General features: G+C 35.3%; 5 protein-coding genes across 19 annotated transcripts; 2 read left to right on the top strand and 3 right to left on the bottom strand.

Annotated features, from left to right (window-relative positions):
• The first annotated feature begins 547 nt into the window (after window positions 1–547).
• On the top strand, window positions 548–3123 carry LOC113689711 (reticulon-like protein B17). 2 transcript variants are annotated; one of them, XM_072051017.1, is made up of 8 exons: window positions 548–1197; window positions 1379–1532; window positions 1626–1700; window positions 1786–1927; window positions 2020–2089; window positions 2199–2264; window positions 2351–2473; window positions 2693–3123. In XM_072051017.1, exons 1-8 carry the CDS (start codon window positions 672–674, stop codon window positions 2842–2844), a joined length of 1308 nt encoding a protein of 435 aa, XP_071907118.1. In that variant the 5' UTR covers window positions 548–671; the 3' UTR covers window positions 2845–3123. The 2 variants fall into 2 exon arrangements, with proteins under 2 accessions (XP_071907118.1, XP_027063251.1); XM_027207450.2 differs by having other exon boundaries at window positions 558–1248.
• Window positions 3124–4542: 1419 nt separating this feature from the next.
• Window positions 4543–6661, top strand: LOC113689689 (uncharacterized protein At4g28440). The gene is made up of 2 exons (XM_027207428.2): window positions 4543–4877; window positions 6262–6661. The coding sequence occupies exons 1-2, from the start codon at window positions 4595–4597 to the stop codon at window positions 6450–6452; spliced, it is 474 nt and encodes a 157-aa protein (XP_027063229.1). The 5' UTR covers window positions 4543–4594; the 3' UTR covers window positions 6453–6661.
• Window positions 6662–7695: 1034 nt separating this feature from the next.
• LOC113690970 (protein NUCLEAR FUSION DEFECTIVE 6, mitochondrial) lies at window positions 7696–11440 on the bottom strand. 7 transcript variants are annotated; one of them, XR_003448519.2, is made up of 4 exons: window positions 11157–11440; window positions 10920–11041; window positions 9739–9799; window positions 8653–9012 (listed from the first exon to the last, which is right to left on the bottom strand). XR_003448519.2 is itself a non-coding variant. In XM_027209129.2 (3 exons), the coding sequence occupies exons 1-3, from the start codon at window positions 11309–11311 to the stop codon at window positions 9424–9426; spliced, it is 297 nt and encodes a 98-aa protein (XP_027064930.1). In that variant the 5' UTR covers window positions 11312–11437; the 3' UTR covers window positions 9177–9423. The 7 variants fall into 7 exon arrangements, 1 of the variants encoding a protein (XP_027064930.1); XR_003448518.2 differs by lacking the exon at window positions 8653–9012 and adding an exon at window positions 9177–9469; XR_003448517.2 differs by lacking the exon at window positions 8653–9012 and adding an exon at window positions 9177–9443 and having other exon boundaries at window positions 11157–11438.
• Window positions 11441–13150: 1710 nt separating this feature from the next.
• LOC113690971 (protein NUCLEAR FUSION DEFECTIVE 6, mitochondrial-like) lies at window positions 13151–16894 on the bottom strand. 8 transcript variants are annotated; one of them, XR_003448521.2, is made up of 4 exons: window positions 16631–16891; window positions 16391–16512; window positions 15381–15440; window positions 13151–13435 (listed from the first exon to the last, which is right to left on the bottom strand). XR_003448521.2 is itself a non-coding variant. In XM_027209134.2 (3 exons), the coding sequence occupies exons 1-3, from the start codon at window positions 16780–16782 to the stop codon at window positions 13428–13430; spliced, it is 282 nt and encodes a 93-aa protein (XP_027064935.1). In that variant the 5' UTR covers window positions 16783–16893; the 3' UTR covers window positions 13151–13427. The 8 variants fall into 8 exon arrangements, 4 of the variants coding, with proteins under 4 accessions (XP_027064935.1, XP_071907120.1, XP_027064934.1 ...); XR_011815177.1 differs by lacking the exon at window positions 13151–13435 and adding an exon at window positions 13716–14124 and having other exon boundaries at window positions 16631–16892; XR_003448522.2 differs by lacking the exon at window positions 13151–13435 and adding an exon at window positions 14069–14487 and having other exon boundaries at window positions 16631–16892.
• A 1024-nt stretch (window positions 16895–17918) lies between these two features.
• LOC113689034 (uncharacterized) lies at window positions 17919–26446 on the bottom strand. Its single transcript, XM_027206872.2, has 18 exons — window positions 26342–26446; window positions 24063–24205; window positions 23866–23955; window positions 23622–23733; window positions 23360–23387; window positions 22647–22745; window positions 22485–22554; window positions 22353–22387; window positions 22182–22256; window positions 22012–22107; window positions 21113–21176; window positions 20614–20667; window positions 20134–20219; window positions 19982–20042; window positions 19806–19870; window positions 19521–19626; window positions 18768–18856; window positions 17919–18390 (listed from the first exon to the last, which is right to left on the bottom strand). The coding sequence occupies exons 2-18, from the start codon at window positions 24126–24128 to the stop codon at window positions 18228–18230; spliced, it is 1359 nt and encodes a 452-aa protein (XP_027062673.1). The 5' UTR covers window positions 24129–24205; window positions 26342–26446; the 3' UTR covers window positions 17919–18227.
• Window positions 26447–26448: the final 2 nt, after the last annotated feature.

Here is a 26448-nt window from a genome sequence, read left to right on the forward strand (position 1 = left end):
TCACATTAGTATACTGTACTATGAAACTTAACATGCATCGAGGTAAATAATAAAATAGGGGGAAAATCATGATGCAACCATTAAAACAACTCAGAATTTAAGGCAGGTAAATTCAAATAAGAGGTATAAAAATAAGTAGAATTTTGGGGTCTCACACCATTTATCTAAGGGGCACAAGAAATTAACTTTAATGTTCACACTTCGGCTGTTGACGATTCATGAAAATCCCATCTAAAGGTTACAAATGCCCACTCTGGAAGGAAAATTTGTGGCCACTTATATTTGGGGCTGAAATGATTCAAGAATAGGAATTGTCATACAAAATGCAAGAAATTAAAGTAAGAAAACAACATATTCCGCTAGAATCTCAAGTGTCAATTTTAAAGTAACCAAAAAAAAACTACTTAAAGTACTAGAAAGTCCCAATGCTCACTTGCTTTCTGAACCGCCATTGGCATTGCCCATGCAGCCCATAAAAGTCAAGAACAATAACGGACTTGTCTCCGTTTTCTAATCGTTACAAAAGTAAAACCCCACAAACCCACTACCGCCGTTAAATTTCAAATTATTGAAAAGATACGTTGTCTCCCTAACGGCTATTCTTTCTTTTTTTTTCATTTTTTTTTTTTGCCCTTTTCTCTTTCTCCTCCTCACCTATTTCAGAATCAAGAATGCCATACTCAAAAAACCCATCAAAATTTCCAAAATCTTTGCCAAGGAATCCGAAATCCATGGATCCAACACCTCCTTATCATCGATCTGACCCCAAAAGCCGAACCAAATCGGCCTCAAGACTCTCAAAACTCCGCTACTACAACGAGCAAAACGAAGTAACAACCCCAAATCTTTCTCTTGAAATTGTCCCTTCTTCACCAACTATGGCCTCTCCTTCACCTTCAAAGTCTCCTTACGGGCTTCCTCTTCACGAACTCCTGCTTCTTTCGCCTTCTCCTCTAAGAAGATCGAAAACCCGTCTCGCGGATAGGCTTGAAATGGCTGATGATGCAGCAGCTGCCGAGGGAAATGGGGCTCGGAAGAGATTCAAGAATAGGAATGCTTCTCTCGGATTGCTGGCTCATGCTTCTCCGAGGAATAATAGGCGGTCAAGGAGACGGTTGGAGCAAGATATGAGGGAAGAGAAGGACTTTGGTGGTGGAGAAGATATGGTGGTGAAGCCAAGGAAGAAAAGGCATAGTGGTAGGTCTAAGAAGGATAAGCTCAGTTTGGTCCCTTCAATTCCGTCACCAAGTATGTTCAGATTGTGTTGAAAATCTTGATATTTTTAAGTTATTTGTTGCTTTATGAATTATTCCTGCTTTTAAAAATTTTTGTTGGTTTATTGATTTTGTGCTTGTTTGATGTTTGATTTTATGATTAGAAACAAATGATGAGTATGAGTGTAATCTGGATGGGGTTAGGCAAGTGATAAGTGACTTGATTATGTGGAAAGATGTTGCAAAATCGAGCCTTTGGTTTGGTTTTGGTTCACTTTGCTTCGTCTCTTCTTGCTTTACAAGTGGTATCAACGTTAGGTACGCTCAACTTCTGCTCCAATAGTCAGATTTGATTAAAGATATATTAATTTTAACATTAATATGTGACAAGTTTACACGGTATTGTTTCAGCATTTTCTCAGTCATGTCTCAGCTGGGGCTCTTGTTTTTGGGATTGTCATTCTTCACAAACTCAGTCCGTCAAAGGTAGGTGATTTTCGTCTTTAATGCCTTGAAGACTCGGATCAATTTCTTCTCCTTTTTGTTTTCTTAGTTTTTGGTAACTTCATAGGGATGGTATTGGAAATAACCGTGAATTTAAGCTAAAGGATGAAGACATCTTAAGAGTAGGGAGATTGATACTTCCAGCTGCGAATCTAGCAATTTCAAAGACAAGGGAGCTGTTTTCAGGCGAGCCAGCAATGACCCTAAAGGTATCTGTGTGGTCTCGAGGCCATTTTGATAGTTTCAGCAGTTTAGCGTTGTTCAGAAGTGTTAAACAGCTACGTGTCATGCGCTGCATTAGGTAGTACCATTCCTACTTCTTGGAGCTGAGTACGGCCATCTTTTAACTCTACGGAGACTATGTGCACTTGGTAAGATCACTCCTTAATGATAATATTAGCATTATAGAATTCATCTGATTACAAATTATGAGAGATTTGTTGCCTGGAAATGTGATTACCATTTTTATGATTTTGACAGGCTTCTTTATCAGCTTTACTTGTCCGAAGCTATACTCCTCTTACTCGGTTCAGATATGCAGAAAAGGTAGTACAAGTTACCCAAATTCCTACCTACAGTAACTATATGATTCCTTATTGATCACAGAGGATATTGTTCATTCGTAAAAACAGTTGATTATCTACAATCTTGGATGTTGGAGAGATGGAGAGCTTGCTCTCATAAGAAGATTGTGGCAGCATCAGCAGTGACAGCTTTTTGGAATCTGACAAGCATCAGAATCCGAATCTTTGCAGGTAATCCTTTAACAGTTAACAAACTTCACCTCTCTAGGAGACTGAATGTTGTTATGTAGAATACTTCTAGGCAATTAAATGCTACAAATCATCTAACCTTTTTGTGGGAGGATGTTGGGGCATGCCTTGGTAATATATATTGTACATAGAAGTGTTAGGAAAGCTTAATCCGTAAAATTTGCACGTTGTTTTTAACATGTTTGTGATGATCTGTTGCAGCATTCATATGTCTAGTAATAGTTAGATACTCTAGGCAACATCAACATTTAGAAGCAAAGGTTGAAGAAGAGGTCGAAGCAGCCAAGGAACCTGAGCAGGAGGAGGAGCTACAGCGGGCGATGATTGTTGTAGAAAATGAGCCAATGAAGTAATGGCTAATCTGAGTACCTAAAGTCTTCGACTCTTTTCTATCCTTACTTTGCTTTCGAGCTGACCTGAAACTCTCTCCCCCAGTCCCCTCTTGTCCAGAAAGCTGACTTGTGTAGCATTGCAGTAGAGCTGCCAACATAGTTACCCTGTCCTTGTAAACTTGATTGTATAAATAAGATAGTCTTGGCACTTCTGTTGTGTTCTATTTACACAATTAGCAACATTGTAGCATCTTTTATTTGTGCAATATACATCTAGTTATAATCCTTAGTATTTTGAAATTCCACCTAGAGCAGTCTTTACTTTTAAATGTTATGGATTGCAATGAGATTTTTAAATGGTTCAAATAGGTTGCTTAAAAATTGAAGTGAAGTTTATTTCCCCTTGATACTTGGAACTTATCTTCCCTCTTCAAGCAAACTTTTATAGTTTAGATGCTTTCAATTGCTAAATGAAATTAGAGAAAATTTTGCATGGAATTCAGGTGTGAAATGGTAATAGTTCTTCCAATAATCGACAATGTGCATTCATCCCCTTAATAATTTCTAGCTATGTTTATGAATGGTCATTAATACTATTTCCATCCAAAATCTGCAATAAATTACTGAGCATTTTGGCACATGACACATAGTATGAGCAAGGTAAGTTTGATAACTTTTAAATGTACTTTAAAAGGATATTAAACCGTATCAAATGAGACAAGATGATGAGATTCAAAATGTGAGTTGAGATATAATATTTTTTTGGACCCTAAATTCAAAGTTTTCAAAAGTTTTAAGGAACAATTTACTTTAAACCTAATGGATTGAACAAAATTTTCTAGAAGTTTGAAGGACTATAATAGCAATTTACCTAAGGGAGGCCCACCCTACTATTTTGGGATAATTTCAAAAATCTCCCTTGAGATTTTTAACAATTTCACCTAATTCTCTTAAATTTTCAAAAATTACACATATTTCCATGAGTTTATCATTTTGGTAACAAAAACCATCCAATGGTAAAAATTTTGAATGAATAATCCAAATATCCTTATGAAATTGTAAAGGTCATTTTATCTTCTTATAAAAATTCTAAAAAAAAATCAAACATGCATAAAATTTTAAACCTACTTTCAACCATCATCTTTACTATTTTAAACCTTTCATATTTCCACATCTCAAATTAATACCATTATCATCATGATTACCACCACCATCAGTCTTTAAATTCTAAAACCTTAATCTAAGTTAAAAAGAAAAAAAATCAATATTATTAAACTCAAAACATTCTATAATATCTTATCCCTCAAATATTGGAGTACCAAGAGTAACTCCATCCTTTTTAAAACTTCAGTTTACATCTTTTTCTATTCATTTAAAAAATTTTCAAGTAAAGCTAAAATTAATTTATAATATATTAAAATTATGTTTAGAACATAATTGGTTTTTTCATGAGTGAATCTTGTTTTTATTCCCATTAAATGTCTAATTGTGTGGTACATTCATATGCACAAGATTAGGAGTGGATTGTTTAATTGCATGAAAAATATTACTAACATATTAAGGTTATTATGGTCATTTTATAGGGTTAAGGGAGGGAAGTGTAATATTCAAAATATTAAGGGTATTTGGTAAAATTGTTAGAAATCTGGGGGGAGGTTTCTGAAATTATCCCTACTATTTTTTCACATTTTCTTATTTATTTATCCAAATCACCTTATATATCAATTGACCAATTGTGTCAAATTAGGGTTAGGGTTTTATCGTTTACATAATGGCTACGGCGGCGAAACCAAATTCAACGGTGGCAACGACGACGGGTGCTAAGAGGAAACCCGTATTCGTTAAAGTGGAAGATCTCAAACCTGGCACCAATGGGCACACCTTAACCGTAAAGGTTGTTAGCGCCCAGGCCGTCGTGAACAAGGGCCCTAACGCAGGCGGAGGCGGCAGATCATCGGCGGCGCCGCTCGGCTCTCGTCCCCGCCCACGCATAGCTGAATGCCTTGTTGGTGATGAGACCGGAACCATTATTTTCACTGCCCGTAATGAGCAAAGTATAAAATCTATTCTCTCTTTTTTTTTTTTTTCCATTTCCATTTGTTTTTTGGGTATTAAAAAAAATGAAGAAAACTTGGATAAAAGATGTTCTTTTGGTTGTTTGGTTTTCGAAAGTAGAGGAATAGCTTTAGCAGTCAGGCACTTTAGGAAGAAAAATATTGAGATAAGGATTCAAACTAGGAACCTGAATGTTTAAAAAATTGAATTGCGAAATTGGGCATGCTTTTGTTTGCTGCTTTGATATTTGAGATTAAAGAGTTTTGAGTTTGTTTTAGGGCAACTAAGCTTTTGTTCTTCTCCTAAAAAAAGAGGCTTTTTGAATGTGCATAGAGCAAGTAAAAACTGGGACAGAAGCACATTTGATTGTGCTTCAGTTGTATACTTGGCTAACGAAGCAAGCCAATGCGATCTGATGTAAAATTGTGCTCGTAGCAATTGAGAAGAGCGAATGAGCTGTTTCATTTGCTATCCTGGTGGTAAAAATCGTAGTTAAGTCAACTGCGTCTAGCTTTTTCATTTGCTGGTATTTTATGGTCAACTTTTGCCTATGCTTGTGCAACCTAATCGTTTTTCTCCATCTTGAAGTCTTGAGAAGGTTATGTGTTGTAGTGTTCATTAAGGATCCATGATTTATGTGGACCTCATAGTTTATGTTACTTGTGAAATGGTTTTGACACTTCTGTATCTACTTCTGGAATAAGAAGTCTAGTTTGAAATTTTCTTCCCTCTTAAAATAGGTGTGCTGAAGTTTTAAGACATTCGATCCCTGAAGAAGTTTCTGGACTAATCCATAGAAAGGAAACTTTGTGCTGATACATGCTGAAACTCCATCTTCAAGGAGGGCTAGCGCATTATTAACAATGTGGCTAGTTGTATATTAGATTCACGAAACCCTAGCAATCCATGCCTTTCACATTGGACATATGATCTGATGCCCATTGTATGCAGGCTATGTGTATATGTATGGGCTAAAAGCATAACAATATCTATGGTGCACGAATTCTACTTAGCTTGTGCAATTCCAGGAGATACAGATTGGAAAACTTACTTCAAGTTCTCTTCGTAATAAGCAACTGATGCCCCTCTTTTAAACATGGATGCATTGGTTTCTTAAGTGTTAGGATATTACATTCTAAAAATTTGTCAGCATTTCAGCTTGTGCTTCTGTTTCAGATTGATGTGTTTGTGTTTGCAAATCTCAAACTCTTGGTGACTCCACAATTCCTCAGAATGATTTTATGTTGGTTGTGTACTCAACTTGGAAGTAGGGGATGGGATGTTTGCAAGGCTTTGTTCTGTTATATGCACTGGCATATTTGTCTTGCCATTCTCATTTAGCTTCTAAGTATTGATTGTTCCTATTTCACTTCTTGGGTGCAGTTGATATAATGAAACCAGGCACCACTTTGATTCTGCGTAATGCAAAGATTGACATGTTCAAGGGGTCCATGCGGCTAGCAGTTGACAAATGGGGTCGTGTTGAAGTCACTGAACCAGCTAATTTCGTTGCCAAAGAAGACAACAATCTGTCTTTAGTTGAGTATGAATTAGTAAATGTTGTGGAAGAATAAGTTGTTTTCCGTGGAAGTGAATTGATTGAGGTAACTAGGAGGTTTTTGGTCTTTTTCTTCATGTGAATTATGATCAGGGTGAACTATGAAAATTGTTTGCAAATTCAAATGTCTGTAATTTTTCGTTTAAATGAAATTATTTTGCATCATCACATGTACCAGTACTTTGACTTCCTTCAAGGAGAAGTAAAGAGCTTTTCTTGTTGATATATCTTCCTGTTAACTCTCTGACCTCATCTGTCTGGAAACTTTGGCAAGTCGCTTAGTGTTTGGGGTGTACAAGTGATGGTCGTTCCTATCATGGCTTACGAAATCATAAGCCTTATTTGCTGATATCCTTGCCTCCATGAAGTGAAATTCCGTCTGAGCTCTGGATGGCTTTGGTTTTAGCTTCTTACAAGTAAACATTAAAAAAAAAAAAAAAGTATGTAGAGTTCCTTGTTTTAAATTTGGGCATTTTAAGGATCCTGGTCCTTTGCTGAACGTCAAACCAAAGTTTCCATTGTGGCAGTTCTTTTCCGTACAGAGGTTCTTTTCTATCGGTAGAAACTAGGACTTCAATAACAATTAAGCACACGGGAAGCTCATGTATGTCTTCCAGAAATATTTAGCTGCTGAAAAGCATTGGAATGAAACAGAAAGTACACTACTTTCAACTCCATATTCTCCTAGACCCCTGCCCACCAGTTGACCCTGGGTACATGTGCTTCATACACATTGAGGTTTATTTATCTTTTCAGGGATCTACAATCATCTGCCTCTGGCTAGATATGCTTCATAAATATAAGGGCTAATAACCTTGATCAGAGAGAACAGCAGTAAGTTCGTGAGAATCACATGCATCTTAGTTTTGTTGAGGCGACATATTGAAATAAAGCTAAGAATTTCACGGTCAATAGCGCCACAAACATATTGAACCAAACTAGCGCCACAATAACCGTCCTTGGTTGCCCTGGGAGGCAGCAAATCAAGCTGACAGTTTTTTATATAATTTGTAAGATGAAAGTTATGAAACAAAAATGCTCACAAATTCCAACAAAGGGCCCCCAAGAAAAGTTCGTTGGATGTGGTAGCACAATGCGTTTATTTTGAGCTTGGTTGAACGTTGAACCAGATCAGATGTTATTTCGCAGAATCTCTCATCCAAAAGTTCTTAGTTTTAAAAAGGTTATGCCAACTAATTATGCTTAATTTGCCTTCCTAATCCTTCCACTTCTTTGGAACAGAAAACGATTAACTCACCTTTACTTTGCAAAGCCAAACTAAAATGTGAGATTCATCATCTAGACTAAACAGGGTAATCCTAATATTAGGCGATAGAATAAAATCAGACAGAATCGCACAATCGGTCTGCCAGAGCGTCTCCTATCGATGAATAATATTTAGAAAGCCAAAGAAGTGTTCAAGGAACTCACGAAAATCTATTCTAAAGTTTGTCATTTGATCCCTCCAAGTCTTGATATCATCCGAAGCTCCAAATCTGCCTAGTTATCTGAAATAATTGAAATATGAGTGAGCGACGACCCTGGTTATCAAATTTCTTGGTTGGGGGTGTATATATTGAAGCATGTCGCGTATACTAATATATGCACATTTCTTGGTTGGGGGTGAACAGGCAGTAGGCGACTGGAACGTCACCCCACAGAGCACTCAGTTCTGGATGCAAATTAAGAGGGACTATCTATTTCAAACCCCATATAGACATCAAAATTGACACCTACCAAGCAAAACAAAGATAACAAAGATTGTAGATTTTAGCATATTGATAATGATCTAAATCAACAAATTATTGTGTCACTAACCCCAACAGTAGTCTATATACCATCAAGCACTTAAAATGTCCTGTCAGATGTCAATAAAGCCTTCATATCAGACAAAAAAAGACCAAATTTTTTTACCATCACATAGCGGTACATGGTTAAAAACAATATGAACATGAGGCACCAATAGTGGAAAGCTTATTATATTAGTAAATCTTAATGCAATCAAATACGCAATAATTAACCAAAAACCAGCGATGACTCCTCTTACTCCGCCATCACTCCTACATTCTAAATGGAATAAGACCAGTATACTGAAGGGAAAGCACTGCAAGAAAAATGACATATGGTTGGCATCTCATGGGGTCAATTACTCATATCACCCATTCACAAACCAAAGTCTGCAATGAAACAAAGCGGGCTTTAGTATCTTTGGAGGATAGTAGAAAATTGATCATACATTATAACTGCAAGCTGCTTGATACATGGGAAATCAGCATATTGCCTTGATGACTTCATACATGATGATGCTTGAAATGAATTAGAAAAGATAGAACAATAAATACATCTCACATCCATGTCAATTGGTGACATTTAGCATCTAATGGCAGAAATTGGAAGTCTAATCTAGAAGCCACCAAAAAGAAGCAATCTGTAGTTTTGGAAGGAATGACATCCAAAACAACTTTTCTGCAGCTCGTTGAAACCTCTACTTAGTGCCATTGAATGAGAATGTTGAGACTTGTTCATTATAATTTGCTTGAGCACTCCAAATACTCATCACACATCATCATTGCAAGCTGATTGCATAAGAATTACTTGTAAGTTCCAAAGCAACCCCATTTCTACTTAGATTATCTCACATCTACTAATGACGCTTTCATCTAACAAAAGTGCACAAAAAAGACAATAAATCTGGTGTTTAAAACATCTGCAAATAGCTGCCATCTCAGACAAAAAGACATAAAAAAACCAGCTATATTGAATTTCAGACTCATAATATAGTAATATTACATAATTAAGCTTCTCAGGGGATACCACATGTAAGCAGGTAAACTACCATTGTCAATCTACACAATCAAAAACTATGGTTATTTTATTCCACAAGGAAGCCTAAAGGTCTAGTCTATTGAAGGAATGTTTTCTAATTGAACTGAACTGATGGCTTTGAACGTAGACATATCCAAGTAATCTTCTTTGCTTTGCCATCTTCATTTAGTCTCGTCACAGCCTACAAGAGGAAAATGGAAGAATACACTTCCATATCAAATTACAAAATTAGGTAAAACGACATTTTGACTAACCTTTAACAGACGATAAAAGGAGCAAAATTATGGATTGAGTAGCATTCTATAGTACGAAAAATAGTCAATTCAATCAACTAGCCTATGACAAGGATTTCTTCTCTCTCTGAATGAAACTCATATCTTAAAATTTGAATAGTCTGATGTTTTCCCAGTTTCTGCATGATGAGTTTTTATGCGTTAGATAACTTCTAGACAGCATCCTGGAACACGCTAACTTACCACAGGCAGAAATGGAGGGAAAGGACATTGAAGGAGGTTCCTAGAAGATGTTGCTAGATACCTATATCAAGGAGAAAAAGCTGATGGTTAGGGAACCTATTCAAGCAGAGATTGAAATGACTAAAAATATAAAATTCATCTTTCTTATTAGGTGGAAGTACTTTATAGGAAACGATGATTTGCTAAACAGAAGATCCTACTAAACAATATGGAATCATAATCCAGATAACAAGGCACCCTCCAGTGCTAATTGGTCTTGGTTTTGCAAAAACAACAGCATAAACTAGTCCAATACACTTTAGGAGTAGAATGGAGAGTAATGAAGAACGAGTCCATCAACAGAATTAACCAAATTTTAATATATCAAAATCCTTTTCTGGGCGAGCAAGCTTTCACACTAGTCAAAAGAATCTCAAGTTCAATTTTGTGCTTTCGAGATATTGAAGATTCCTTTCAGCATCAAAACAACGTGCAAGGTCTTTGAAGTTACAGAAAGTGATACCCACTAAAATGCTTTTAAAGATCCTTATTCCAAGATTCCCTGAGTTCATCACGAATGTGCTAGAGTGAGTATTTGATTAGTTTCCAATGCAACTTGTAAGCCTATTTCCACTGAAGAAAACATAAGAAATATCAACCCAAAATTTTCAAAAGCAATTGCACTCGTCTCACTTTCTTCCATCCTTCCCCTTGACAAGGAGGGAAAAAAATGGAAATCCAGATCTATTTTTAAAAAATAAAAGATAAAGAATCCTAAAATCCCTTCAAGATTGTCCTTGCATTAAAAATTCAGTTACACCACATATCTTCCAAATCTACAAATTTACTCATAACATGTACCTTGTGTATTGCTTATTATCCGCAAGAGCTTATAGGTCAACCTTTAAACAAATAGATAAATACTGAAAGTTAAATTAATCGTCAACAGCAATACCATGGTAGTCATACAGAACACAGCACAACTAGAAAACTTACTCACTAGAACTCCAAATAAACAAAACCGTGGCTAATACATATGTACAAAAAAAAATTTTGTACATGAACTTCTTAAACACAAACCTAGTATGCTTACCAACAAAAAAATCGATGCATTCGCCAGAATAATGACAAAACACATAAAAATAAGAAAATTATTCGACGAAAGTAAAACTCAAGAATTGTAATATACATATAGTTTCTACCTTCGGGAATCCAACCGTAACCACAGCGAGAGACAGTCAGGAGGGAGGTCATCAAAGCCGAGGCGGTGGCGGTGTGGTACGGCTGAATCGACTCTATGCAAGCGCTCATTTCCACCGGAGACCTTTAAAAAATTTAATTAATTAAGTAAGTGATTAATTAACAAAACATTGATAGACATATGCAGATTAAGATTGCAATTTCCGACTGAAATCGGTATACATCTGAAGGTATAATACCTGGAAATGCGATTAGAGAGGATGTTGGCTCGTGAAGGAAAGGTGAAGGAGGAACGAGAGGGCTTGGCTTGGGAAGCAAGTCGGGCGGCGGCAGTGCGGACAGGGGATGCTCGGAAAATGGATCTGGCTGCGACACAAGTGGCGGAAATGGCCATTTTCTTTGTTTTTGCAAGTTTTTAGTGAGCAAGAGGAGTGACGAAGAATGGGGAGGAAGGGAGAGGGTTTAAGACTGTTTAGACTTTAGAGATGGCTTAAAACCCTATGGTGTCTTTGGCTGTGGCGAGAATTATCGACCAATGCTAGATATTCTCCAATATTTGAGTTGAGATAATATATGGTAAGGAAAATGGTGTTTACATTCCATTTTTTATTATTTACACTCTTACTGTTTGTTTTGTTACACAGTTTAATAAATAATAATTATCTAATTAAAATGACAATAAGAATATAATTAATAAAAATGAGAGTACAAATAAGTTTTTCGTATAACAAAGGTAAACTATAACATAATTAGGAGTGTGCAAAATCGAAAAATTCTAATTTATTGACCGAATTCAAATGGAATTCAAAATTTTTGAAATTGAAAATTCGGAATGGAAATCAATTTTTTCCGATTTTGAATTATGCAAAATCGATTCAAATTCGGTAATGAAGTTTTTGAAATCAGAAATCAAAACCGGTATTCAATTTCAAATTCGTTTTATAATATTTATATATATAATCTAATTTTTTAAATAATATATGTAATATAAAATTTATATTATATAACATGATAACAATACATCTGACAAAACATAACTCCAAAAAGGACAAAAAGAGCAAAACCTAATTCTGTCTGAATTTGGTGAGAAGTTGTTTTACCAAAAATAGTAAATTATGAGAAGTTGTTTTAAAAAAAGGAAAAAAAAAGAAAAAAAGGTTTCGAAATTCGGTGAAATTGGAATTTACCGAATTCCAAATTGGATTCGAAATCAGAACCGGTGAATTTGAAATTGAATTCGATCGGTAAATCTAAAGCCAAAATTTTGAAAAATTCCAAATTCAAACTTCCAATTTACCGATTTCAAATTCGTTGCACACCCCTAAACATAATAACAACAACAACAAATAGTCAAAAATTGATAATACTGATAATGATAATCAGCGTGGTTGAATATAATCTAGATTAAAGTATGCTCTAACACCTCAAAAACTCTTTTAAATTTTTCTTTGGTTGAAAAAACTCATTTAAGGATATTTTTCAAGTAAAATAGATTGAAATATTATGATTCTCTATATCCAACTAGTTAAAAACTCATTTTTTGTTTAGCTTAACAAATATTTAAGTCAAGTTTCACAGGGGAGGGGGGAAGGAATATAATTGTGTAAATGAAAAATTTTAATTTTAAATCCTCTCACTTACACTGAAAAAAAAAAGGTTAGGTTTCTCAAGCAAAATTGATTAAAACTTCAAAACAGGTTGGTATTCATGGAAAGTGAAAAAAAAAAAAGAAAGAAAGAAAAGAGAAGGGAGGATTGGGGAAGAGAGCGGGTTTGGGGAAATTTTTGTACGCAACTCATTAGAAACTCGCATCCTTTTCATTCCGCTGGAATAATAATCAGGTCAAATTGAACCATCACGATTAAAAGCTCATTGGCTCCTATAAGGCGAAGCTGTGATGATTGGAATTTTTCTACTTGTATGTTTTGACCTAACTGAAAATCTCAAAATATGATGAATATTTCACCAATTGGCGTGATATAATCTATGTTATTGGATTTTGAAGACCAGATCTACCCAAGTTTTGACCTATTTCATTTGCTACAGATAGAACTCAAATTACATTAGCAGCTCTATTTTGTTTTGATTGTCGCATTTTGAATATTGAATTACAATCTGTTTTGAGCAAATTGTTACAATCTTCGATTGAGAAGTACAATGTAAGACCAACAAATTCAACATTTAATTAGATATCGGAAAAAGTAAAAATTGAGCCGGTAGGAAGAACTACAACAACTAAAGAAGTTTGCAAGTCATATGCCACATTGCAACTGATAATTTTTGAGTTCAAAAACAGCCAATCATTCCTCTTAAATATGTAGCAACTTCGTGAACTGATGAATTCTAGCTAAGGATATGCACAAGCACAGATCCAAGATGCTGCTTGGAAGAGAGATCACTCAACATCTTGAAAAATAGTGTTACAAAGTCAACAGGAATTCGAGGAAATTCATGCGACAGCTGGCCAAATGATCCCTCCAAGTCTTGTTTCATCAAAGCACCAAAACAGCCTACTTATCTGTAATAATCAACAATAAGTAAGACAAAAATCCCTGTTCCTGAAAGCATGTCTAATGGGATGTTTTCGGTGTACCAGATGAGGTACACGGTGCTAGGAGTTAACAGGGGAGCATGCAGCTTGAAGATTTTCCCTAGACACAGAGCACCACTGCCATTGCAAAATAGTCAAGGCAGCAAGAAACCCCACCTCACCACAAGATGAAAACAGATGCGGAATTCGACTACCATGGGGGGAAAATCACTAGGGAAGAATCAAGATTTCACCACATAGATTGTCATTTAATACCAAAACCAACCAAACTATATAAGAGACACTATTTATCATCATGAAACTTCTAATTGTCAATCCAAATGTCAATATATCCTCTGCCAGTCACATATGTAACAGCCACCTTGACCCTTGACCAATTTAAGGCATAACTCGTTAATAATCTATCGTAAAGCTAGCGTATGTTTAATACATGCTCATGTGCAAGAAACATATAATTACTCCTTTCACCAATGCTGCATTCTAAATAAATAAAGGCCAGTAGAAGCAGAGGAAAAAAACACTAGATAACATATAACTGGCATCTCTCATTAGGTGATTTGCCATCACCCATCCAGATGCCAGAGATTGTGATGAAGAAGCTTTTCTTGATTGCCTTGGAGGATTGAAGAACACTGATCATACATCATCGTTGCAAGCTGGTTGATACGTGAAAATCAGTATATTGTCTTGATGAACTTGTTACAAAGATGACTAAAGGAAAAAGCACTTATTTAAAAGCTGTTAAAGGAAAAAGTAATCGATATTAGCTGTCAAAACAATTTGTATTAGTGCCAATAGGAAGTGCTCATCTAGAAAGTCAGGAAATTGGACATATATCTCAAGTCACCATAGAAGAGTAGGAACTAGTAAGGTAATTGGAAGAAATAGGCATCAAGGGTGTCTCTTCAGCAGCTCAGCCCAACCTCTTTAACTTAATGCCATTGAAGGAGGATGCTGAAATTTGTTCATTACAATTTGCTCGACCTCTCCATTTATTTATCACATATCATCAGTGCAAGCTGATTGAATGAAAATTATTGTAAGTTCCAGGGCTAATTGATTTTCACTTTGATTATCTCACATCAATCACTATTACATCCATATAATAAAACTCTGAAAGCAACCTCCACAAGACATAAAAGAGAGAGACAAATAAATCATGGTATTGTGCAACACCCGCAAAATTTACGAGCTTGACAGAAGGGGGTCAGCAGATCAGATATACATGAGTTTCACACTCAAGATCAAGCAATGCTATGATAAAATAGATAATTATTTTTTCCAATAAATCTCAAACTATCAATTTATACCCGTCAAAAGTATTGATGTTATTTCAATCCCTGAAAGGAAACCTAAAGGACTAGCATATTTAAGCAACTTGTTTTGTTGAAAACAAAATGATGGCTTTTGAAATGTAAACCAAAATCCAAGTCATCCTCTTTGCTTCTCCATCTTCATCTAGTCTTGTCATAGCCTACAACAGGAAAAATGAAGGATGCACTTCTTTGTCAACTTACTAAAATTAGGTAAAGCTGATAACCGACTAACCTAGCATGCAACAAAAAGGAGCAGAAAACTGCAATTGGGAGCAAACCTAAACAATGAAATTGTTTAAGGGCATACTGGACAAGGAAGAGCTTGCAAGGCATTGGATCAATTATTGGCATCCATTTTTCTCTCTCACACACACAGGGATGGAGGAGGTGAAGTTGGACCGTTGATTGGTTAAACGATGTCTAGTAGATAGGATATTCTAAACAAGTGTGATCAACCAAGAACCCCAGAATTTAAGTTGCATGTGACTTCAAAAACCTTAGGTTCCCAAATCTTCAGGTGCATATATAACAAGGTCTAAATTATGCATTGGATATATTAAAGAAGAAAAAAGGGATCCAGCACCAAGCGAACTTACCAGAAATCAAAATCAAGGAAAAAGACATAAAGGAGGATCCTAGAAGATGTTGCTAGAAACCTAAATCAAGAAAGACAACCCGTTTGTTAGGAAATTTATGCAGAGATGATGAACTGAAGGAAAATGTAAATTTTAAATAGAAGGGAAACCAATCTTTAGGTGCACATCAGTGATGGGAAAAGAAGAATAGGTAAGCAGAAGAAAGCAATGACTAAGATGGAAAAAGAAATGGTATCGGTATGCGAAAGCAACACGAAAACAGCTCTTAGAACCAGATTTAGGTATAGAATAGAGTATTACGATGATACGCAGTTCATAGAAGGACACTGAACAAAATATTCCAAATGCTTTTCAGGTCTATCCTAATAAAGCATCTCTATAGTTATTCATGACACCATTGTCCAAATTCCACTCAAAGGGTTAAACATATGGTATAAAGATATTAGAGAGAACCCTCTCACGACAAACCAACATCCAACATTGTAAGTTTTAGCACTTACAGAAAGGAGAATATTCTTAAGAGGCTTGTACCGTCAAAGGTAGAAGCCTAATGTGAAACAGATTAAAAATTCATACAAACAAAAACTAACTGATTAAACAGAAAAGTCATTGGCAAGGGAGTATCTATCATCCTTGCAGATATCATTCTTCTACCCACAAGCCAAAAGAAAAACAGTGGATCAGAACACAAAGGTGAGTCCTGAATTCAGATTACACGCAGCCACTCACACCAAACACAAGTTTTTCCCGCATATCTGTCAGATGCTATCAAAATCACTTAACTTACAATCACATACACCCTCTTGTACCAAAAATTATTCCATATTTTCACTCAAAAGCAGAAATTCACCTTGGTGTGAAGAACATATAATGATACATATCACAATTCAGCAATTATTTCACCAGAATATACGAAGCAAAAATCGAAACTTGTTCTAAGATTGAAGTAATGCAAAAATCACATAAAATTAGCACAAGCAGGAAATGTAACAAAATGCATAAATATAGACCTTCAGGAAGCCAAGCGTAGCTGCAACGAGAGACGGTGAGCAGCGAAGTCATCAAAGCCGATGCGGTGGCGGTGTGGTATGGCTGAATCGACTCTACACAAGCACTCATTTCCACCGGTGACCTTCAATTTATTCAATTAAATCAATTAACTACGAACAAAACACACAAAAGCAAATTTTAAAATAAAAATAAAAGAAGCTTTTCCAACTGAAGAGTGCGCATGTACTAAAAAGCAGTACCTGAAAACTCGATGAGACAGAGGGGTTCGTGAAGGCGAAGAGAAGGGGGAACGAGATGGCTTGGCTTTGGAGGTGACACGAGCGGCGGCATTGCGGACTGAAGATGATCGGAAAATGGATCTGGCCGCTGCAGATGCGGCAGAGATTGCCATTTGTTCTTGGTCGGTTGAGAGTAAAATTTCAGAGGGGTTTATCCTGCCGAGAGGGTTTCAGTGAATAATAGTTAAAGCCCGATAGGGTTTATCCTAGTCGTTAATGAGGTTTAGCAACATACTACAAGGTCAACATCTTTATTCTTATGTTTGCCAAACACTCCACAATGGTGAATTTTATGGAATATTTTCTCCGTCTCATTATTAATCTCGTGTTTTTCACATATCTTATAATAAGAGTCATTTCAAGTTTAATACATGTCTTTCAATCTCGTCATTTAAAAAAATAATTTTTGAAATTTCAGTGCATATTTAATAAGAAAATATTTTTAATTCGAAAGATATATATATATATATATATATATATATATATGTATGTATGTATGTATGTATATGTAAATTCACTAATGTCACCTGATTAAAAAAATTTGATTTCTAAATCAAAACTCTAATGTTGAGGCAGGGAAAATATGAGTTTATACTATTAATTCTAAATAAACAATTCGATTATGTACAATAAATATCAACTTCTTGATTTAGATTTCAATCTTTTAGAGGTTAAATTGTATTACTTTCTTTTGAGCAATTTTAAAATGTATTAATCTTAAAGTTAAAATGTTATTCTTTACTATATTATGCAAATTGAGAAGGCAAGACTCAAATAATAGTCAAAATGAAAAGGGTAAATACCCAATGGTTTGTTTAGATAGCGGCTTACTTGCAAAATTTTATTTACTTACATCATCGACATATTTTTTAACCACTTTTTTTCATATACATCATATTAAAAAGGTGCTCCAATATTTTTTTTTTAAAAAAAAAAATCATCTCAAATAATTTACCATCCAACAGTATTTGCCATCCAAACACACTCGGAGATGGATAATCTGAAGGCTAGAGATAACTAATAGTTTAACTGATGTGAAGACTGCCACACAGCCTTGTTCTTGCTTGGTTTAGATTTTACAAAACCTGATCATGAAAACTGATTATAATCAATCAGAATCAACAAAAGCTACTATTTGGATAATTATGAATTTTAACATTTTTTTATCATTAAAAAATCTATAATTAAAATACAAATCGAGAACATTACAAAAACTATCTATAATCAATTAAAATAATGAACTAAGTCCTAGGTCTCACAGCTTTTTTCCATTAAAATTATATTCAACTAATCCTTGTACCATGCACAAAATGCATGACATAATCAATTAGACAATTACCAATGGATAAGCTACAACCGATATTCTCTAAATTTGTTCTAATTCAAACAATAAAAAAAATGCTTCCACAATTGTTAATACGAAAGGGCAATTAGACTAATGAAGGTGAATACACTGCAGACTACCAAAATTGGGCCGGCCACAGAACAGCCATTGCTTTGCCTTTGATGCGAATGACAAAAACTGTTGTAACATCCAAGCAGCTGCATGGATTGGAGCTCATTCAACTTCCTGAAGAATTCTTTTCTTGCGGAAGGCCTCTTTGGGCCTGCTTCCGGGTGCACTGTGAGCTCTCCTCCTGTCTTCTTTCCTTCTTGCAGCGTCAGCCATAATACGTCTGAGAGAGGCTGCCTTATATATTGGTTTTGGCAAGTGCCTGTGCCTGTGATACCGTAACCAAGAAGAGCTGATTAATCATCTCCTGCCTTTTTGGAGTCTCATCATTTTCTCGGGAAAATAAGATTTAAACAAAGAAATGACTGGGTAAGAAACTAGGACATTTTGATTACTGTATATTCGGTGAACGCTCTTTAGGAATGTTAGGCAAAATAAAAAAGGACCTCACCAGCATTAGTGTCCTCATTTTCAGAGATTGGGGGATTTCAGTTACAAGGATAGGACAAGAATACAAGAGTTATTTCAGAACCTTTTTGCGTTTAAAAGCCGGTTTTAGATTGTGCCCATAAGCTTTTAATGAAAGAAACCAGCAAAAGCACAATCAAGGGTAAATATCCTATTTCTAGTGTGTCTCTGACATACCTGACAATACGTTTAACTTCAGGAAGGTGCTTGTAACGATTCTTGACAGCCTCCAGATACTCGTGTTTCTTACGCTCTCTCGGTAAAAGCTGCATAACATGAAAGGATCTTCTCAGCATGAAGTCATAATTTTATAAAGATATATAAATTCGTTTGCACATAATGGATAGCACTGACAAACCAACAAAACCATCGAACTAGCATAGTGTAGATTTTAAGCTGAGAATGCATTTGTACAACCACCCTTTACATGATACCACAAGAAGAAGATAACAAAGCATACTTTTCCTTCTATTCATTCATTCCATGCTTTCCCCAGTTCCCCTTTGCTTCTCCAAGTACAATAAAAGGCCAACACTAAAATGACACTCGACCCAAATTATAATGAAGGTCGCCAAAATATCTGCCATCAGCAAAGGAAGTAGAGATCACAAGCTAACTTGACCACTACCTTCTGTTGAGAGAGATATTTTCTTAAACGTTCATTAGTTATCCAGTTACACTAGTTTTCATTTAAAACTCAAAAAACTTCTCCGGCAATAAAGAAACAGGACTAAGCAAGCAAAGAGTATGAGACAACAGAGTGAAAGGTAGCTATGATCTTTCTGTCTGGAAATACTAGGGAAAAAGTCAAGGCCCTCAACACCACTAAGGACTAAATGAAAAGCTACTTTTCCAGCGCAAAAGCATCTTTCAACAAATGAAATTATCAGCACAAAGTAAAAGATATTCATAGGAGGAGGAGGTTCATACAACTCCCAATTGCTCGGATGCCTTAGCTTTCCAAAGTCGAAGATTGGTGTCATCACTGCCTGAAATAACATAGCTTGCATCACAACTGAACTTGACGCAAAATACCCTACATCATTGAGAGATTCAAGTTAGTAATGATTGAATCATCATCGAATACAACTCAAACAATAAATAACTCCAACAGGAAAACAGATAGAGGTAAAAAGCACATTGATATGGACTCTCAGGTTAGATTAATCAAAAAAGCGAAAGAGAAATAAAGGCCCAAATGGGGAAGACAAAAACCTTTGCATTCTTTTAGTATGATAGATTTCCCTGCTGTGGCCACCATTATACTGGAATATTCTCACCTATAAAGTGAAACACAACTAAAACATCATACCTTGATCCACACTGGAATTATCACATGTTCAAAATGATTAAAGTGCGGAGTTTAATTCAATCAATGACGGACAACTCACTGTTCTATCATAAGATCCTGTTACAAATTCCCGACCAGTTGGTGAGTAATCAATATCCATACTGCAAAGAAGTCAAGAGGCACTCAGATAAAAGCCTCAGGCTAGATAATGTCATGTACCATTGTTTCTAGAATGACAAACTGCATTCTTACACTGCAGAAACGTGATCTTGATGCACACACTTGGCCTCATCCAATTTTCTAGCATCATAGCTGTAGCAGTTGCAATCTTCATTTGCCTGAATCGGTGTCAGAAGTCAATCACTATATAACAATGCAAAAGACAGAAAACATGTATCTGTGGAAAGACCCGGATATTAAAAAATGGTGCAACACTATAATTAAAAATCAGACTGTTTAACCACTGAACAAGTTTTGAAGCTCATCAAACCAGAAAAGTTTTTAATAACTCCAAAATATGAATTACAATATATGTCTCAGCTTGGGTATTCAAAGAGTCAAGTTTCTAACGTAAGTAGATTCAGACCACAACATCAAAACAAGATTTACTGTCCACACTAGATAATCAATTGAAAATGCTATGTCGAGATACCACTAATGAGACAACTTGCATGTTGTAACAGTAAATTAGAAACCAAATAAGAAAGGAACAGCTTAATTGCTTGTCCTTACAGCTGTGAAATTCATTGGCTCCATGGGATTCCATGATATAGAATTAGTTTTTGTCTGTAACAACAACAAAAAACAAATGAGCCTTTAGAAAGAAGTCACAAGATTCGAACAAGGACAAACAGAAACTTTGAAAATAATCATAATAAAATCTAAAGAAGAAAAACTCTAGTTCAGCACTCCAGAGTGATGTTGGCAAATTAGTGCAAGGGCAAGAGGGTAGTAATTCACCCACAGCATCAACAGTTCAACAACAGTAAATATTGAGGCAGAATTTCTTTTACCAGGATATGATCCACCTAGCCAAACCATAATAGGATATCCAATAAAACCGAAAAGGCATAAAATGTTGGGGAGTCATCTTAATATTTAGAGTTTGAATGGCTGAAGAATGACCAATTAATGGTTCCGAAAGGGAAAAATAATTAGGAAAGACAGCTATAAAATGGTTCTTCTGTACATTATAAATCTCAAAGCACTGAAATTTATTAGAATACTTTACCCTCATTACAACCCTTCTTGCCGGGGATGACATCCGTAGATCGTATATTGTTATGCTTCGGTCACTGCAGATCAAGTAAACAGATTTCTTTTCTTTAAAGAAGGTAGTTCCAAATAAAGAACTAAATGCAGCTAACAATGTGAATCAATTATAACAACCATCAAATGGTTATCAAAATAAGACAAAAAAAATGGTAGTGCTACAAGCTCCCATGGAAGTATAAGCTATTCCATGATAGACTTTAGCACCTGAACAATTTCAAAGTATAATCTTCTATGGTTCTACCAAGAAGGCTGTGAATCTTCACATAATATTCAGTTACCGGGGAAACAAATTAATAATAGACAGGAAAGGTTTTTCTTGCAGCAGCCCATCAAACCAAACCTTTCAGAATTATTTTTCACTTAGAAGATAACACTTCATCTGATTGAACTAAAATTTCAAAACTGGCAGGGTGCTAGTGCAAATTTCAACTATCAAGACAACATGACAAGTTTAACAGCAGTCAGCATGAACGCACTCCAACACGACAAGAAAACTATATCAGAATGGGCAGGATATGAACAAGAATTGGCACCATCGTTGCTGATAAACAGCTTCAATTCTAGAATTGCATCAAAAGAAAAGGACTGACTAACATTACAAAAGAAAAAGAAAAACGACTATCACAATACAAGTTTTACAGCAGTCAGCATGAAAAAATTTCAACACCAAAAAGGATACAACAGTGGAAGGGGCAGGTGCTACTATGAACAAGAATCGGTATCGTATGTGCTAATAAACAACCTTAATTCTACAACTCAACCAAAAGAAAAAAACTGACAAACATAAGAGAAAAATTATGTAGTAATACAATTCCTTAAAACTAAATATGATTCAACAGTAATTTTAGTGCAGACCTGGCTGACGTTGCAAGTACATTAGGTTCTCCAGGATTAAACCGAACAGATACAACTGTATCTTTTCCCCATTCAAAACTGTTCACTGGCTGGGACCTGTTTGAACGTACTCATGAATTTAGCTTTCATTAAATAGAGAGGCAAAAAGAAAAATGAATTTCACAGCTTGCCTGTCATGGTCCCAAATATCAACCTGAGCACCAGCTGTGGCAAATAGGTTACCATCCCATTGATGATCAACAGCCCTGAAAATGTAGTGCCAATAACAAAGTTCTACTAAATCATCATAGTGACGAGAATTATCAGAATGCATCTGTAAGGCAGTAACAAAGCAAATTTACCAGAATGCATTCTTCCACACATAAACTGCTAGAGGCTGGAAAGAACGAAAAAGGCCACTTGTTAAGATTTAAAACCAAACACAACTTCAAATAGTAGTGAGGCACAGAAAACAAGAATCCAGAAGCACTGACCTCGGATGAGTTATGCAATGATTCTTCTGACTCCATAACAGTAGCAACAGGCACTTTCCAAAGCCGCACCCTGAAGAAAAGTTTAAACCAGAAATAATCTGTTAATTAACCTATTGTATAATCAGAATTTGAATATAACTTGTACAAAGGACAATGTCTCACGTGCAATCAGTTCCACATGATACCAGAACACGACCATCAGTAGATGCTGTTAAACCACGTACTGCCCCTTGATGTCCAGAAAATTGGCAAACAGTTCGTCTATTACCCCATGAAAGAGAACAAAAATGCTAAGTAATATTACAATAGACATTCTGCAGGTCATGAAGAAGAAAAGTTCCAACAGACACCCAGGGAGACCTCCACACCAAAATGGAAAACTTGAGAACAAGCGAGGACGATATAATTATTCCAGGAAAAAGTGAAAAGGGCTGCTCAATGAAGCTCTTAATTCAGCCAACATAATTGTACAATTAACAGAAGGTCGACAACTATGGGAATAATACATGCAGAATGAGCAAAAGAAAGCAAGTTAACATTTCCCTTCCCCCATATAAGCCCTAAAATCGCCACACACTGTATGAAGTGTAGATAACTATATTAAGCCTGTTGTAATAAACCATGATAGATAATAGCTGGAAACAATAGAGGTGGTAAATGAAAGAAAGAACACGCTGTCAAGCCAAAACTAGGTCCTCTTGCACAAACCCAACAGACATGCATGCACACATCAACAAACATTAATGTAAATAATGCAAGAAAAGACGAGACATGCTTCTTGAGTGGTAAAGCGTCAACAGAACTAAAGTAAGAACCGAGAATCATCCTAAATAACAGAAGCAACCTTACCCAGTCTAGTCAGTCAGAAATATTACCTCGTAGCCAAATCCCAAAGGCGTATATCTGCAGAGGCATAACAAAGAACCATATATCAACAATCACTCAATCCAACAGCTTATCAGCTAACTTAATTTTTGTTTCCCTCAACGAAATCTTTTGTTAATTAACGATTACACCCCATCCAAGGAAACAATTCTGCACCAACGGCACATCCCATTTTGTATTTAATGCATTTTAATTGCCACGATATTTGAAATGAACAAAAGGGTGGCCACGAGAAAAACTGTATAATTATACCTCCATCCATAGAACCCGAAAAAATCCCTTTTAAGTGATTCGGGTTTTTCGCCATACATGACACTGTATCAATATGCCCATCCATTGCTCCAATAAAGGGCCTCGCAAATATCTTTCAACGGAAAATGATCAGCCAAAAACAAAAAATGAAATTGAGAAAGCCAACAAACTAGCTGAAAAAAAATCAAATTAAAAAAAAACACAAACTTGAAACCAAAAACCAGAAAATTGAGCTACTTTATACCTTTTCAAGTTTAGCTGCATTGAGGGCACGGACATACTCAGTTGCTTTCTCTTGGGTTCGAAGATTGGGATCAAAATTCCGGAAAACCCTCTAATCAGAATCAATACATACACAAATTTAAGAAAGCCAGCTGAAACAGCATCCTCATTCTCTCCTGTGAGATAAAGAAAGTTTGGGATTGGGATCCTGGTGATTACCTGGAGGTCCTGGCTTCTTTCACGGGTGAATTCATCTGTAGAACGCGATATCACTTTCACCTTCATTGTAGAATTATTCCAATCCAATAATTGATGAATGGATTGAACAGAGAAAACCCCGCGGGACTATAGCAGCTTAAACCCTATACCCAACATGAAAGTCTCAACCTGGGAATTTAAGGTCGCCCAGTAGCGGTACACATAGGGAGTTAATTTCACTTTGAGCCCTCAAAAATAAAAAACTTCAATTTTGGCTCTCCAAATGAGAAAATTGTATTACAACCCTGAAAATATTTTATCTCAGGTACATTAGTAATTTTTAGTTACAATCACTAATTCCATATCTAACAAAGAAGTGAAAAAGTATAATAGTTCATGTCTAATTCCTTTCTTAATTGTGGAACTTGTCATTATAATTATTGTTACAATTTTGTTAATTCATGTTTAGTTCCCTTCTCAAACATGAGATTTTCATTATATTTTAATGATTGCATTACTAGATACAAATCCATATTTTGTACTACTCATTTTACTAATTTGTTTTTGTTGGTATCTCTCAAAAGTTTCTATTTTATTTTCCAATGTCCTCCACCTCTCCAAGGTTTTTTTTCCCTATGTTATGTCTTAAAAAATCCTTCCTACCATTTGCCAATAAAAAGTGGAAACAATGCTTTGGTTTGCCAAAAAACAAAGAAAGAAAAAAGAAATAGATTATGAGTTGTTTCTTTCAAATACTTCAAAATTTCATTAGATATATAATGTGTTCCCTTCACATTTTAAGTTGCCAAACTTGTTTCATTTACCACCAATTTTCATTTCAATTTTTTAAATGTGGGTTCGACGTGACTTGTGATTTTTGTCCAGATTTTTGAATCTGATATTAAATCTTAATTCTTGGGACATCAACTCTAATGTTGATTTCTAATTTCCATTTATAACCTAAACAAGAAAAACAACCTAATTAAAAAGAAGAACAAATTGCATGTATAGATGTACACAACAACTAATGGCATCAATCACGCTTTTTTCTTAGGCTCTCGTGACTTTTTCCAAAAATCTAGTAGAATGTTGTTATTCTCCTAATACTCCTCCAAAATGTCTCAAAATTTTTCGTTTGCATATTTAACAAATTTTTTTCCAAATAACACGTTTCTTGCATTACAAACACATTTTTAAATATTTTTTTTATTTTTAGACCATCTTTTTATCTCGCATATATCACATAAAAAAATATAATAATTATTTTAAATAAAACTTTATCCAAACACACTCAAACAAGGTGTTGTGATTTTTTAGGCCAATTTTTGTGGTAGCAACTGCAAAATACTCCACACACAAAACTTCGGTCCTCCCAATACCCCATGATATAGAGTAAGTAACAGCATGCAATCTCATTTTCCTTCAGAATACTCTTTAAAACAACAATCTCATTTTTTTTTTCAGAAGAAAAACAACAATTGACAAGTACAAACAACCAAACATAGAATCTTGAGAATTATTTGGGGAAACTTTTTCTTTATCTATTGTAGTACATTTCTTTTTTTTGGTGTGGTGGGAATTGGGAAAATGGTTTAGTAATTTGGTCGGTTGATTTGAAGAGAATGATGATTTTTTTTTTATTGGTACAGAAATTAATGTTCTATAATTTTCATGTTCTTGATTGATGTGTAATAGTATTATATCCCTTAAATATTTTTTTTAACTTTAATTACTAATTCCCCATCTACAAACAAGCTACATAAAAGAACATGGACCGAAGAGCCATGAAGAGAAAAAAAAAATATAGGAGTACTTAATTGTAATTCTACAATTACAAGCATTCCAGTGAGGTTTCAGTATGTTATAGTAATTTATTTCGATTAGGGCCTCTTTGAGGTTCTTTTTTTATGGCAAATTTTTTACTGTGATAATTTGCCAAGAAAAAACCCAAAAAAATGAAAAAAAAAAGGTAAAATCCAAGTAGAAAACTCTCTCTCTCACCAAAAACTAATCCTTTCAAGATTCTAGTGACTGCCCTTTAGCAACATAAGTAGTATTGTCTATCTCTGTAAAGATCGAACATGTTTGGTATAACGCAGAAGAATTAATTACACTTCATTCTTTTTCTTCTTCTTCTATGTTTCTAGTCATCAACAAAATGAAAATCCACAAATCTTTTCTCTTCTATCATGTGACATGAAGATGGATGATAAAATTGACATCGACATGTACAAGATGAATCTGTCGTATGGTGGATTTTCAATAAATATGGAATATGGAAAACCAAATCCAATGCATACCCGGCTCTTCTTTTTCTTGATGGCTGGCTGCTACTATTTCATCAAAATTTCTCCCTCTCCTTTCTGTACCAAGCATCTTCGTCTCCAACGTAGAAGAAGCAGTGAAG

This window comes from Coffea arabica, chromosome 5c, assembly GCF_036785885.1.
Source record: "Coffea arabica cultivar ET-39 chromosome 5c, Coffea Arabica ET-39 HiFi, whole genome shotgun sequence".
Taxonomy (NCBI): domain Eukaryota; kingdom Viridiplantae; phylum Streptophyta; class Magnoliopsida; order Gentianales; family Rubiaceae; genus Coffea; species Coffea arabica.

Coding starts and splice junctions, on each gene's coding strand:
- LOC113690970 (XM_027209129.2), bottom strand. CDS start 11,311: ATGGCCATTTCCGCCACTTGTGTCGCAGCCAGATCCATTTTCCGAGCA. Junction 11,042..11,156: donor CTCTCTAATCGCATTTCCAG/GTATTATACCTT, acceptor AATTTTTTAAAG/GTCTCCGGTGGAAATGAGCG. Junction 9,444..10,919: donor TTACGGTTGGATTCCCGAAG/GTAGAAACTATA, acceptor TTCCTCTTGTAG/GCTGTGACGAGACTAAATGA.
- LOC113690971 (XM_072051019.1), bottom strand. CDS start 16,782: ATGGCAATCTCTGCCGCATCTGCAGCGGCCAGATCCATTTTCCGATCA. Junction 16,513..16,630: donor CTGTCTCATCGAGTTTTCAG/GTACTGCTTTTT, acceptor AATAAATTGAAG/GTCACCGGTGGAAATGAGTG. Junction 14,125..16,390: donor CTACGCTTGGCTTCCTGAAG/GTCTATATTTAT, acceptor CGTATCAACCAG/CTTGCAACGATGATGTATGA.
- LOC113689034 (XM_027206872.2), bottom strand. CDS start 24,128: ATGAAGGTGAAAGTGATATCGCGTTCTACAGATGAATTCACCCGTGAA. Junction 20,220..20,613: donor AGCCAATGAATTTCACAGCT/GTAAGGACAAGC, acceptor ACACCGATTCAG/GCAAATGAAGATTGCAACTG. Junction 18,857..19,520: donor CATCCGAGCAATTGGGAGTT/GTATGAACCTCC, acceptor CATGTTATGCAG/CTTTTACCGAGAGAGCGTAA.
- LOC113689689 (XM_027207428.2), top strand. CDS start 4,595: ATGGCTACGGCGGCGAAACCAAATTCAACGGTGGCAACGACGACGGGT. Junction 4,878..6,261: donor CACTGCCCGTAATGAGCAAA/GTATAAAATCTA, acceptor TCTTGGGTGCAG/TTGATATAATGAAACCAGGC.
- LOC113689711 (XM_027207450.2), top strand. CDS start 672: ATGCCATACTCAAAAAACCCATCAAAATTTCCAAAATCTTTGCCAAGG. Junction 1,701..1,785: donor ACAAACTCAGTCCGTCAAAG/GTAGGTGATTTT, acceptor GTAACTTCATAG/GGATGGTATTGGAAATAACC. Junction 1,928..2,019: donor AGCCAGCAATGACCCTAAAG/GTATCTGTGTGG, acceptor GCGCTGCATTAG/GTAGTACCATTCCTACTTCT.